The sequence below is a fragment of the Bombus vancouverensis genome, chromosome 3 (assembly GCF_051014615.1).
Source record: "Bombus vancouverensis nearcticus chromosome 3, iyBomVanc1_principal, whole genome shotgun sequence".
In the NCBI taxonomy this organism is placed as follows: Eukaryota; Metazoa; Arthropoda; class Insecta; order Hymenoptera; family Apidae; genus Bombus; species Bombus vancouverensis.
The window spans coordinates 13,946,173-13,960,314 of NC_134913.1; the positions used below are offsets into that span (position 1 = coordinate 13,946,173).

Consider the following 14,142-nt stretch of genomic DNA (forward strand, 5'->3'; position numbering starts at 1 on the left):
ACACTTTCGAAATAGATTATCAATACAAATACAGTATCGAGAAAAATTTAATGCACGAAAAGCATAAATATAAGAAAAAATTTAACAAATAAGAAATTGAACTACCTGTGAAAAAATCTAAATAAAGTAAATGAAGAGAATCGAAAGTTAAATAAATGACTTTAGTTGAATTTCATTTTATGAATAAAGTAAAAGATGAAGGCATGTTGCTTGCATCATATATATTATTTAAAGATTTTTACATATAAAACAGTTTTAAGAATTCCTTTTTAGGGACTAATTTCCGGTTTAAAAATATGTATGTTTTTATTGCAGTACTACGAAGCTTCTATACTTTGCCACATGGTAGCAGTAATGTAGAGTTATTGATTAAGTTTCGCTATCGAGGGTGGTTGTGAAGTGCCAGAATCTTCCTTATTTTTTAAGTTTTCACTTTTAAATAAATATTATAATAAGTGAATTTTGTATACGGCATACAGTTTCGAAGATTGAGAAAGTGTATCTGATATATGTTTAGTATATATCATCAACTACGCGGCTAAAAAGAGTTTTACAAAAATGTGTTCTAGTTTCCTACCAAGCTGTTAATCAAAGGCATAAATATCTTTTTGGGGTGAGTAAAGATTTTTCTAATGCTAAAACGCAAATATTATTTTCTAGATAATAATAACAAAAATTATTATAGATTATTTATTTTAAGGATAATTTTACTGTTTACTGCAGTGTTTTATATTTTCGTAAAATTATCCTTGAAATAAAATAATATTTAAATGTAACAAGCATATTGAGAAATACAAAAATGATTACAACGATATAAAAACAGAGCATAACATTTCTAAGAAGTTTAGAAATACCACCATTTAAAAGAAATTTCAATTTTATTACATAAGAGGTTAGTTATACTAGTTATTTACTAAGTTATTTTTCAATGCAATCACTAGCTTTAATTGAATACATCTCGAATCGTTATACGAGTTTTTGTATAACTTCGTCATACGTTTCCGCCGCCAGTTCTCATAAATATCGTCTTACGCAGTTCTTTAAATCATGTTTCTTATAAACAATTATCAATCAAACAAATCTTTAAGTTTTGCAAAAAACACGTTCTCGAACTCTATAATGAGAGACGAACGGCTTGAATGCTTACGATCGCGTACAGTTTCTCTGTCCCTACAGAATTCGTGCTACCGCGAATTAACTGCTGTAATTCTGTGGTTACTTTTTACTTTTGGAAGAATTTTTTCAGCGGTCGAAGAGCGTAAAAGTGTCATCGGCGGGATTTTCAATTCGCATCGTCGTTTTAAACGTGTGATATAGCGACAATATTAAATATTTAAACACAAAATTTTGTATGACTTATGTCAATACATGGATGAAACTAAATGAGCGTCTCTAAGTACATTCCATTGTTTTATATGGCTTCTATACGTAAAGGGATAGTACTTTCTGGGCGATCCTCGTATTAAAGATAAAAGGATTGTTACATGTATAAAATCTATAATTTTAAGAAGGAACAATGTCTAAACTTCTGATTCATAAAAGAAAATCTCAGATTATTTTTTTCTTTTTTTCTTGAATTGATCGTTTAGAGCTTAGAGTGACTTCAACCACTATAGATACGTAATAGGTTATTAGTGCTCAGTCGAAATCATAAATTGAATTCTATAATTTTTGTAAAGGATTGGTTCGTTTAAGAGATTTTAACAGTTGTAATGTTTTGATACAAATTTTTTAAGTTCTTGTATAATGTTCTAATCGTTTATCAAGAGGAATGTTATAATAACAATAACTTGGGGAAAATAATTTGAATTTGTTAAAAGAATAAGAGAAACAATAGTAATGTATTGAAGTTTTCAAAAGTCATTAATTATGACTCGTTATATCTATATCATACGTAATTACATATAACATATAAGCATATGTAAGTAAAAAACCTAACGTAAAATGTAAACTGTAAATAAACATGATTTACAGATTTGCAGTAATGATAAATATTATTGATTATATTTGAAAGTACATGTACAGAAGCTTAATATTAATTTCTTGTATCACATTTATAAACATGTTGTCTAAAATCTTGTGCCAAATTATATATCTTTATTTACAACCAACTCATGTGAATATCAGATATACACCTATAGATCTAGTGCTAATAGTAGAAGAAATATACAAAAGCATCAGTGGTACAATATATAAATAATGGCATAAAATATTAAATTTCAAATTTAGAAGAAATTTGTCTAAGAAATAAACATATATATCAGATTGTATATATTGGGTTGGCAACTCAGTGATCGCGGATTTTGTCATTACCACCTAATATACTATAGTTTTAGTAGTTATATGTATCTTTATGCTCTCGCTTGTATCAACTGAAAGTTCAATTTCTTCTTTTTCTAACAACGGCGTATACAGGGTGGCCTAATAACTTTGTTCATCTTGAATATTTCTTCTATTGGTAACAATATTTTTCATGTAGCAATATTTGCTCGTTGGAGCATAATATGTTGCAAGTATTTTTTGTATAAATAATCGCGTTGAGGAAATTTCAAGATTATTTGTATTTTTTCAACCTAGATGTTGCAATAAATACTTTTATCACTACGTGATAGCTAGCTTTGAGACAAACTATAATAAAGGTCATTTAAAGTCATGGAAGTTCGTGAAGATTTTTATTTCTACCTCAGGATTGTGGATCCATCTCTTATAGCTTGTTATATTTCATTAATCCTTCCTTTTATATAAACGGATAGACTTTCTGCAACCTTTACGTTCTAATAATTATAATACATGACTTACTATGTGAATGTAAACGTGACAACTTATGATGCTGTGTAGAATATTGGTAATCAGTATTATTCGACTGCTGAATCAAATATCATCGCGAGTGTTACAATGAAGTTTTCTTTTGAAGTTTTCTATGGCAAAACGCAACAAAATTCCGTTGAACGGTTTCCAAATCGCACACATGCTTCGAACCGAATTTTTCAAAGATTGTGTAAGAGATTAAGGAATATTGGAAGTTTAGCTACACGTAAGACTGATCAGTGAGGAAACTCAGGTAAAGAAATGGAAATCGGGTGTTCTCGGATGTTAGCTTATTGAAGCGACTGTTTTGTCGCTAGTACGTGCACGGTCTTAGCCTTGTTTTAAACATTAAATTTTAATTTCACTATGAACTCTGAACTACGTAATGTACTATTTCGTTCATTATCGTCATATATTGGACACGTAATGTAGACAGTTCTGGCTGAGAATTTTTTTTTATTTCGCAAATGACTGAAAAATTATACGGAACATTTAGTACGATTGCTATATACAGCGATTACTAAAAAAATTGTTTATACGCGCAAATGAATTTGTAGCATTATTTTAAATACTCGGGATATCTTTTATAAAAATTTATTAAAAAATTATGTAACAAGACTCTTAAAGTTTTATACATTTCCCAAGGTTCCTTACACCTTATGGTATGATATTTAAGAGTAATATGCTATTTAAAATATAATATTTAAGGTTTCTTGTATCTTTTTCAAAAGTTTTCAAATGCTCATGGACTTACTCATTGTATATACCATAGAAAAAATAATAAATATGAAGTAACTATCATACGCTATTATTGTAATAGAAAATCTAGAAGATTATATGTAGTACAGTTGCTCTGTACCTCGGATGATACTTTACTTACTGCGAGAGAAATTCTAGGAGAAAGTAGAAAGTATAGAAACGTTAGCAGACATGTAAAGCAATATTAAAAAAAGAACGTATTTGTTCTAGACCTTCGACTTTAAATATTAAAATAATAAATTAGCATTTACTTTTGTTCTGTATCCATTGAACTGAAATTTTGTTACGAAATTAAGTTATTGACAAATAATCTGTAACCGAGTTTATTTTAATACAAATTTTGTAAAATTTAAAGAAAATTGTTTTTTTCAATACTGTAGTAATAATATCTTATAATAATAATTGACATTGCTGGATTATAAACAACAAATATTTAAAAAGCAATGAAAATATTTTTAATTAATAATTATGTAATAAAATTTAATGAAATATAGTAGTAGTATGTATATAACGTACTTAATTATAATTGACATCTTAAAATGCGCAATATTGTATTATACAATTGTATAGATATTTTAAAAATTATATTAAGGATTCTGAAGTTTATTATATGAAATTAATATAAATCTGTTATACGATTTCATACTTTAAAAACTTTGTCAGTTTCCCGATTAATATACATATGTATTTGCATATGCTTAGTGTCTTGATTAAATTGCTGTTACAGTACACGTTTATTTTCTTTACGTCCATTTGTATAGTGCGAATACACACAAGTATATAAGTACGTACACATATACTTAATACTTATTCCTTTATGCTTGTTTTTTCACTTCTCATATTACGATGTTACTCCGGATATGTAGTCTCTACATGATTAAAATGAGTTTATCCTTCAGTATCATATAAAATGTCTCAAAAGCTCTGTCACGTTTTAGGCAAATTAAATAATCCTCAGAAGTTGTATTATCTTTTTTGTTTATATTTTAGTTTCTCTGAATTGTATGCAAACTTGTATTATACTATTTTGTAGTTTTGGCCATTTTACATAATTGAATTAATTGAACAAATGCACAAATCATAAGATTACAAATCATAAGATACAGGTTATTTTATATTAACAAATCTTCTTATATGACAATAATAAGCTTGATAATAAAACATGTGTAAATTTTACAAATTACAAGTCATTCAATTGTTCTATTTGACTTAAAATTATAAAATTATAAAAGTGGAGCTTATAACTTGTAATTTGCCAATTTACTAATATTATTTGTTGAAAAATCACTATGCAGGAGAGTTCAGATTAGACATATATTGTTCAGTTTAGTTTCTTCTAAAGAAAGAGCATATAGTTATCACGGACAGAATAAATTAGACTCATATTAAAATCAGATTAGAATATCCATTGTATATGAGTACATAAAGTGTTCTTGGATTATTGTTTCTACATATATTCACTCCTTTCCTTTTTATCTTGATAGAAGAAGATAACTAAATTTTAATATTGCAATTCACTTCCTACATGAAGATTGTCCTTGATATTTATTAGGTTCAAAGTATAAGTTTAAAATATCTTGGTTTAAGCAGAAAAAAGTAGTTAGCATGAACGAATATATCATAATACCTGACATAAGTATGCAGTTGGAAATTATTTTTACATATTTTAAGGATAGAAATTTATTTCCTTATCTTATTTATTCATTTACTTGTTTATTTATTTATTTAAAATCATATCCATCTTACGGTTGATAGTAAACTAGATACACAATCACGAGGCGGCTACACGATCGGACTTTGTGCACGTAATATTGGCTCTAAAAAGAGTCGATTTTGTTTGTATGTGAGTGTCTCATTGATATGGATTCTATCGTAATAGATGTTCGAACTCACGGCCATTTATCTCAATGTACAAAAGCTTTTTGTCTGTTTTTTCAAGGATTTCTCTACTCTATCCAGTGTAGTAGTCGATAGATTCTAACACGTATGACCAATCCTACGTTTCATATCTGCAGGTGTTGTTGGCTCAACTTGACAAAAATTATTTTTTACATAGCCCCACATGAGAAAATGTAAAGGAGTGAAATCTGGTGAACGCGGTAGAAATTCTACATTTTCACATTTGCCAAACCAACCGTTTCGAAATAGTTATTTAGTGTTCTACGAATATTGGTGGGTACTGTGTGCAGGAGAAAAGCATCCTCCTGAAACCATAGATGTTACATTGTGTGCAGGCCAATTTCATCTAGGTGGAATGGTACTTCACCTTAAAGAAATCTATTGTAACGTTTAGCTGTTAAATGATCATTAAAGAAGTATTGCTTGATCACATAATCATTTATCAATCCCATATAAAAAGATCATTGTTCTAGATAAGATATTTGTTTATACCAATGATGATCAATTTGTGTAACTAATAGTGATAGTTCGATGAGACGTGACGATTCACGTGTCCTCTGTTATTAAAATTAGCTTCATCCGAAAATAGAACGTAAGGAAAAATATTAGGAACTTTGTTCGTTCTTTAACTAGCCCACTGATAAAATTGTTGTTGAACGTGACACACTATGAAAACTTTCAATTTGTCTAAGGCTTATGACAGGATTTGATATAGCAGTTACTAATATACTCAACTCACGCAGACAAAGTACTTGACAATACTTAACAATAAGTTGGAATGTTCAGACAGCTAAATGTAGCTCTGTTTTATATTAGCTTGTTTTATATTAGTTTATTAAATTATGCACGAACATAATAATAGAAATAGAACGAAATGGATCATACCGAAACGAAAATGGAAATTTTTTTTCATCTATTATCACCTTATGAAACGAAAGAAACTTTTCGGACAACCTAATACATATGATTATATATCTCTATGCAATAATTTCTAACGGAATACATTGATATTCACAATTAGGAAACTACTTCATCCGGGATTATTCAGAGCAGTCTGCAGTGTACCGTTTGCAATACACTCGATACTCTAGGTTATACGATACTATGTAAGAACAACCAACATCAACGCACACATTTGTACACTTAACCACATCTATGAAAAATGAAAACTCTCACAGTAGAATAAAATTATAAAACGATTATGAGACATTACATTCGATTCCTTAATTAAAATTTCGGCAATAATCTTTACATTAAGTACGTAGTATGTATGTGTATGTAGTAAGTACGAAATGTATACATTAATTCGTAACGAATTAGAAAATTACTTTTTTTATTTGTTTATATAATATAATATACAATATTATAATAACTGGACTGCGGATATTTATGCAAGTTAATACCTTTATGAATTGAATTGAGTAAATAGAATCTAAGTAGAAATTTATTTTGCTTACTAAATACTCATCACGAGTATTTTGCTTTGGATACTTTATATATATGCAAACTATGTGAGACGTATTCTATATATTTTGACATCTTTAAATTTTCTATACATGTATTTTAAATTCAGTAGTTTCTCGTCTTATGACAACTATAAAGAAATGTCATTTGACGTAAACGAATGACAAATACAATTCTCGAAATATCGAGTTGTAAACAATCATTTATAATATCATTCAAACAATTATCAGAAATATATAGATGAATTCATTGATTTGAAATCTTGGCAACCTTATACAAAAAGAAAATACTCTCGCTTAGTTTAATAATACACATCTACTTTTAGAATTATTGCCACTCCGAGTTATAATATTCTTGATGTGAAATTTACGCCGTAAACAAAACTTATTTAAAATTATATCGTTATTGTTCAAAAAAACATATGTCGTGCAAACTATTTTATCAATAAATTCAAAAGTTGAAGTTGTTAGTATTAGAAAAACAGAAAGAATCTGTAACTTTATCACATTTTTCCTGGAACTTTAATAAACCTCACACTTTTATTGCAATAACACAACTGCATAAAAATATGCCACCGTCGAAGCAAACGTGTAACATGCTACAGCGACACAAACGTCCTCGTAGTAAATTTTGAGGGCTCATTTACAAAATTCAACTCGTAGAAAGTGCAAATAACAACTTTCACTATATTAACAACTCTATACTAAAACCAAAAAGTTTCAATTACGTCATTGTGAACATTGACAACTGCCTGACAACTATCGTAGCAAATGAGTGGTTTAGTCGGTAGTATATGCAAAGTATTTTAGAAATAGATGGCCAAACTTTGATCTTCTTATCTTATCCTTTTTAAGGATGAAAAAATGTCATGTAAACATAGGTTCAAAAACTTTTCCTTTCCGAAATATAAATATTTTTTGTTTATGACAGAATATTTTATTAATAAAAATATAAAACTTACTTAAAGAAATTACTGAAAATGATTTCCTTCTGCAACAATAGACGTTTCGCATCGACATATTCCAAATTTCGTCACATGCAGCAGTTCAGTATTTTTAATATTATTTAACTATCAGACAGATTGTATTTCTCGAGAAGAAAGAATTCCCTGACCCATATTTATATTATACAATTTTTGTTGACCTTTGGGAAGAGTAGAATACGATACCAAAATTTGGCTACCTATTTCTGAAGCACCTTGTATATATAAACGAATAACAAATATCGTGTGTATAGATTAAATGTGTATTATGTTTACCGCATTTATTGCAGGACGTAGAAAAAGGTGAAGTTCATTCTAACGTCGCAGGCTTCTCGCCGTCGATCTGTTCGCGGCCGGCGTCTTCGTCGCGGACGTCGACGTCGGCCGAGAGCAGGGTCGAGCTCGAGGATAAACTAAGGAACAACAGCAGCAGCAGGTCAAATGTGTCGAGTATCGCGGTGGAAGTGGAAGTCGGAACAGCGAACAATGAACCAATAGGTACGCCGAATGTAGCAGACGATAGAATAGGAGTCGCGACTGTAGTTGAACAAGCGTTGCACGCATACATATGCGCGTGTTTGCATGCAGGAGCGGGGACGGAGGCAACCACGACAACAACGCCAAAGACGAGGACGCGCACGGAAAGAGGAACGGAAAGGAGCGCAGCCAGCCGGTGGAAGGCAGTCGGTCGCTTGCTTCGCCGCCTGGCACTCATCATGTTTCTGATATCGAGTTTGGCCGCCTGTTTGGCACTGCTCGCCATATACTCAGGCCCCATTTTCCTCGTGCAGCTACTGGTTGTCGTTCTCGTCGCGTATTTAGTCGCTGGTGGACGTTTTCGATGGTTTTACGTCGCTCTGAAAACTGCGCCCAGAGACCTCGTGTGAGTATGCATTCTTCCTCATCCGGTTCATCCTCGTCCTTTGACAACGCGCACAGATTCAAGTTTTTGATTTCGATTCGTTCTAAATCCGTTCGATTAAATTGAAAACTGGGTCAGTCTATGACTTTCCAAGTTGGTCTTCTCGCACGGTCAGCCAAGTTTCTCTCTGCTTCTTTAAAGTTTCGTCGATCGTATGCATCCTCATCGTGTATATCCATACGAAGATCTCTAAATTACCGCAGATATTTATAACTAGAAAACATGTGATTCTGCTTTGATAATGAAATTTCATATTTTCAGGGAGGAGGATGAATTTAAGTAGAATGTTGAAACGTTTGATATAGTGGAATATGTTAAAACATGCCATAATAGAAAGTTAATTATTAGATTTTCGTCAAATATTAAATAGCTCTGAGACAGTTTCCAAAATGTTCATTTTCTTATTTAAATGTGGAATCTTGGCGGCATAAGTTCAACACATAACTGTACATTTCTTAAATGTACATCTTCGTTTAAGGAATACACATGAATGCGTAATATACTTAAACTTTAGGACACCAACAATTTTTTAGACCGATTACATAGGCCGATCTCTATATTTTTTGATAATACTCATTGATAAAATCCGAAAATACCAGTTTTGAGTTTAAGAAATTTCCAATTCGGCAGTTACATTCCTTTTAGGAGCGGTAAATCACGACGTTGGGTTTATACATAAATTTAGTTGGGTTTGAGTTGAGGTTAGATTTCAGATGGGTTGGTTTAAGATAGAGTTTGAGTTTAGATTAGATGTGAGAATTTCTTAAACGTAAGGTTGGTATTTCTGATCTTTGTTCGAAAATTATTATCAGAAAATATAGTAATCCCAAAATAAAATTTAATTTGTAATACAATATAGAAACATTAATTTCTTATTGAAAAAAGGAAAAGATTGAGAGAAAAAGAAAATTTTAAACTGTAAAGAGACCTAAGTTTCGTGTGACAAGCGACACGTGAAACGAATAGTTCCGACCTTCGACAGTTAATGTTTATATTACTCTCATAAAATAATTGTTCAATTTTCATCAATATGGTCTACTAGGGAAGTGAACTGCACGGTAATTGAAACCCACATCCCTCGCTTGTAACTAACAATTGTTTTAACAATAAATAATCACTTTATAATACTAATAAAACTAACACAGTTATAAAATCTGACTGTCATTTAGAATTGTTTATCATTCAAGTTTTCAAGCACTAACACTTCTGTCAATCTTATTGCAGTTTATTTCATGTTTACAAGTAATATACCGCGTATTTTGAAATATTAAATTTTGCTGCAAAAAAAAATCCTTTTCTTACATCTTCATTCGTATTTCATGTTAAGCGTATGAGAACGTGATACTGACGTCTCAATAGTAAATTATGGACTCAGCGATAGAAGTTTAACGTCAAACTGCATTGTGAAATCGTCACAAAGGAAATTTATTTTTAAGGTAACGCATTTAGCCATTAAAGCTGTGTCATAATAATGTCATTTAAATGAAATATTCATTAATAGGCAATCTTTAATCCAAGTACGAGATAATAGAGTAAGTAAGAGATAATAGATACATATTGTGACACGTGAACAATCAGTCGGAGAATTCTTGCTCGTTAACGATAAAAAAGATCATATTAGGCAATTTTAAAGGTTGAAAAAATATAGTTATATCGCCACATATGTTAATTACAGAAACTGAACGTTTCATTCATAAAATCGAATACATATGCCTTAACCTGCGTTCCTTAATCTTTCTTCTGTCTGTTGTATTTCTTGTTTTCTATTTGATATATAATCATAAACAATTTTCCTTCTTTTTTTATGTGAAACATACAAAACACAGTGTTATTGTTATTTTTTCGTTTCCTTAACATAATTTAATTACAATTTTTTGAACTAAGTAAGAGATAAGAAGAGAGAAATTATATAGAATTTAGGGTATGTGGATTAAATATTGTAATACGTATTCTCATATAGATTTTAAAATCTCCCTCTGATTTCTTGCCGCGTTAAATTAGTTAAAACCGTATATGAGATATTACAGAAGTTATTTATTTATGAAATATTAATTGTATCAACAATTACCTGATTATTTATTAATGAACTTTTACGAAAACAGTATAAGGAATATATAATTAAAATTCAGTTTAGATATTTTCTAGGATGTAAAATTCATGAACAATATTTTTTATTCAATTATGTACAGATTAATTTGATTTGAATAACTAGAGAATCTTAAGAATTTGTAACATTCTTGTTCAAATTAGTTATTTTTTACTTCCTCGGAAATTCAGAGATAACGCAATTTAAGTCAATATTTATATATCGTTAGGTTTATATATCTTAATAGAGAAGTGTAACAAATCAGGTGATAATGATAACTAATATAATTTTTTTAAAGCTATACACATATAATGATGTAATAAAATAAAATACTATTACTTACTTTTTCGTTTTGCTGATTAAAAATGTGTTATCAGTATATGCATTCTGTTAGATTACTTTGTTATATCGCATTATGACTTACTATTGACCATATTTACACTGTGCATTATAAACCGGAATTTTTTATCTAATCTCTTAATTGATAAATTTCTAATGGTAAATTATAGGCACTCAAACTGTTCATTTGTCTTTTCTTTATTCCTTGAATTTGATATAAAAGAGTTGTATTTATGTATAGTACTATTTATCGAATACAATCCAGATCAAAGTTGAAATGTATCTGAACTCGTACGATTATAATTTTTCAGAATTATTCATGAATCTATTCTATTCAAATTTCTGTAAGAATACGACTAGCTTTAGTATAAAATAAACTATTTTTCATTGCCTATGGATTTACAAAGTTCATAATAAAACGTAGATCTATCAATTTAATTATAAATACAAGAAGAAATATGAAAATATTGCAAAATAGAAAAGTATCTAAAAATATAAAAATAATTGTTTATGTCATTAGCTATACTTTATATTAGATTTGTATTAAATTTATATTTTATATTGAAAGTTTTACATTATAAGTCTATATTATATTTTCATATTTACACCTGTAATGTAACATTGCATTATATTTTTGTAATGTCTTAAATGAACAATATCGAAGTAAAGTAAAGCATCCTCAATGAATTCGCTGCTCACTTTTCGTAAATACGAGCATGGACGAATGCTAATTAAATTAAAAAATTGAAAATAAATGAACCGAATTGAAGTAATATTATAGTATCTAATTCTATTATCCTGGATAAGTTGATATAAATTAAATTGTAATTTTGACTGTTAAAAAGTTTTTTATTCAAAGATCATTGACAATAATTTTTAATTTCACGAGTACGATCTTATCTATCGTTATGTAAAATAATATATCTATTATATCTGTTTTTCCAAAAAGATACAGTTAGAATCCTGATCTGTTTATAACAAGTGATAGTACAGCATAATATATAGGACTCAACTATATTTAAATTATTATGTAACAATAATATTATTTTTAATAGAATCATTTTCATGAACTTTCCATGATATCATGCAGTTAAAATCACAATCGCGTACGTGTTATCACTGATAAATAATTTACGATTAGATCGTTTAAGGAGATTAGCTTTCTCCTAAGAAAACTTTACTGGCACCATGGATCATAATTTAAGTGCAACATATTATAGGATGTGGTTTATATTATATTACGTAAAACTGGTATTATTTACGAACATCTGTGATAACATTGATCATGCTTCTATTACCTGATCTGTTTCTACAGTGAATTTAGTGACTTCCTGTTTGAAATGCACATCATTATTCTATTTATTCTTAATATCTTAATCGAGCATTTGGGAATATATCATCTACTCTTAATATAAATATTTTATATACATGTAAATGAACTTGTGGTGAACCTATATGTATTCCGGTAATGAACATTCATTATCGATATGAAAATTTAATACAGAAATGAAAATATGTTTCTAACATATTCACGATATAAAAGTGTCGTCAGTACTAGGAAAAAGAGCATAATGAATGACGTACATATTCTTCTGAACGTTTCTGGAAATACCATATCCAGAAATAAATTAATTTGATTATATAATTTGTAAAAGATGAAACTATCAAGTTAACTATATCACACGAGCTGTTTCACCTTTTCCATTTATATTGTATTTTTATTAAAGAATTTATTCAACAAAGTCTCTTACGAATACATAAGTGAGTGAGTTTTTTAACCATATTGTCTAAAACTCGCGTTTTGAAATATTCATTTGATTAGATACATTTTATAAATTTATGATTTCGACGTTATGTTATGTAATACAAAAATGATAAATTTTCAGTATAATTTTTGCAAATATTAAATATATCGAACAAAGGTATAGTTTGGCTACCTCTTTGTACGGAATCTGATGATTCAAACATTTTCTTTTATTTTACATCAACATCCAAAATGTATAGGTAATTTTCAATTTGAGAAAGTTATTCTGTTTTTTTTCTTTGGAATAGTATGAGACGGACTTCCACAATTCAATTTTATAGCTCGTAAAAGCGTTTGTGAAGACGAGTTCAACGACACATGACATAACATCATTCAAGGTCATTCGAGATTAACCCTTCATTGACGAGCGACGAACTTATATATATGCATAGCATACAGTTTGATTTCTTAATACATGCACCAGATATATCTTGCTTCAAAAGTGATATAACTGAAAGACATTCATTTTCCAAAAAGTGGAAATACCACAATCGATAACATTATTAATTAAAATTAACAAGTTGTTATTTTGTTAATCAAATTTATTAGCGACTATAATGGAGAACAGGATTGAACATTGTTTTTATTATTGTCAGTTTATACATATGAAGAATTCTAAAAAACTTTTTCATAGTGATAACTCGAAAATTTCAATGTTCAAATTCTCTAGCAAGTGTGCAATATACCTACACGTGTCAAGTTATGCTATACATGTTACATTTAAAATTTCATAAATAATTTATTTATGATTCTACACAGTTACTTATCTGTCTATGTTGCTTTGGACAACCTGCGTCAGCAATACTTAAAGGTTAAAGAAATTACTATTTGATTCAGGCAATTAAATATAATTATATTTATAAAAAATATAATATAATATAATATAAAATAATATAAAAATATAATATAAAATAACTTAGGTTTCTAAGAATATTTCTCAAATTTACGTATAATATTTGATTTTATTACGTGCCCAGATTTTATTTTATTTTATGACGTTTATCTATAATTCTGTATCGCATTTTTCAATTTTTGACATTTTGAAACTCTGTGTGTTATAACATTTGTTTGAATTCTAT

The 14,142-nt window shown here is 29.0% G+C and overlaps 1 protein-coding gene across 2 annotated transcripts in view; it reads left to right on the forward strand.

Annotated features, from left to right (window-relative positions):
* The window catches only part of Fatp1 (Fatty acid transport protein 1), a 33,243-nt gene that overhangs the window by 4,714 nt on the left and 14,387 nt on the right, over positions 1-14,142 (forward strand). Inside the window, exons 1-3 of one of the 2 annotated variants that reach the window (XM_033328400.2) lie at positions 386-613; positions 8,203-8,410; positions 8,501-8,795. In XM_033328400.2, the coding sequence (XP_033184291.1) occupies positions 8,629-8,795 (167 nt within the window). In that variant the 5' untranslated portion in view covers positions 386-613; positions 8,203-8,410; positions 8,501-8,628. Of the gene's footprint in view, positions 1-385; positions 614-8,202; positions 8,411-8,500; positions 8,796-14,142 lie in introns of those variants that run through there. The other variant, XM_033328399.2, reaches the window with a different exon arrangement.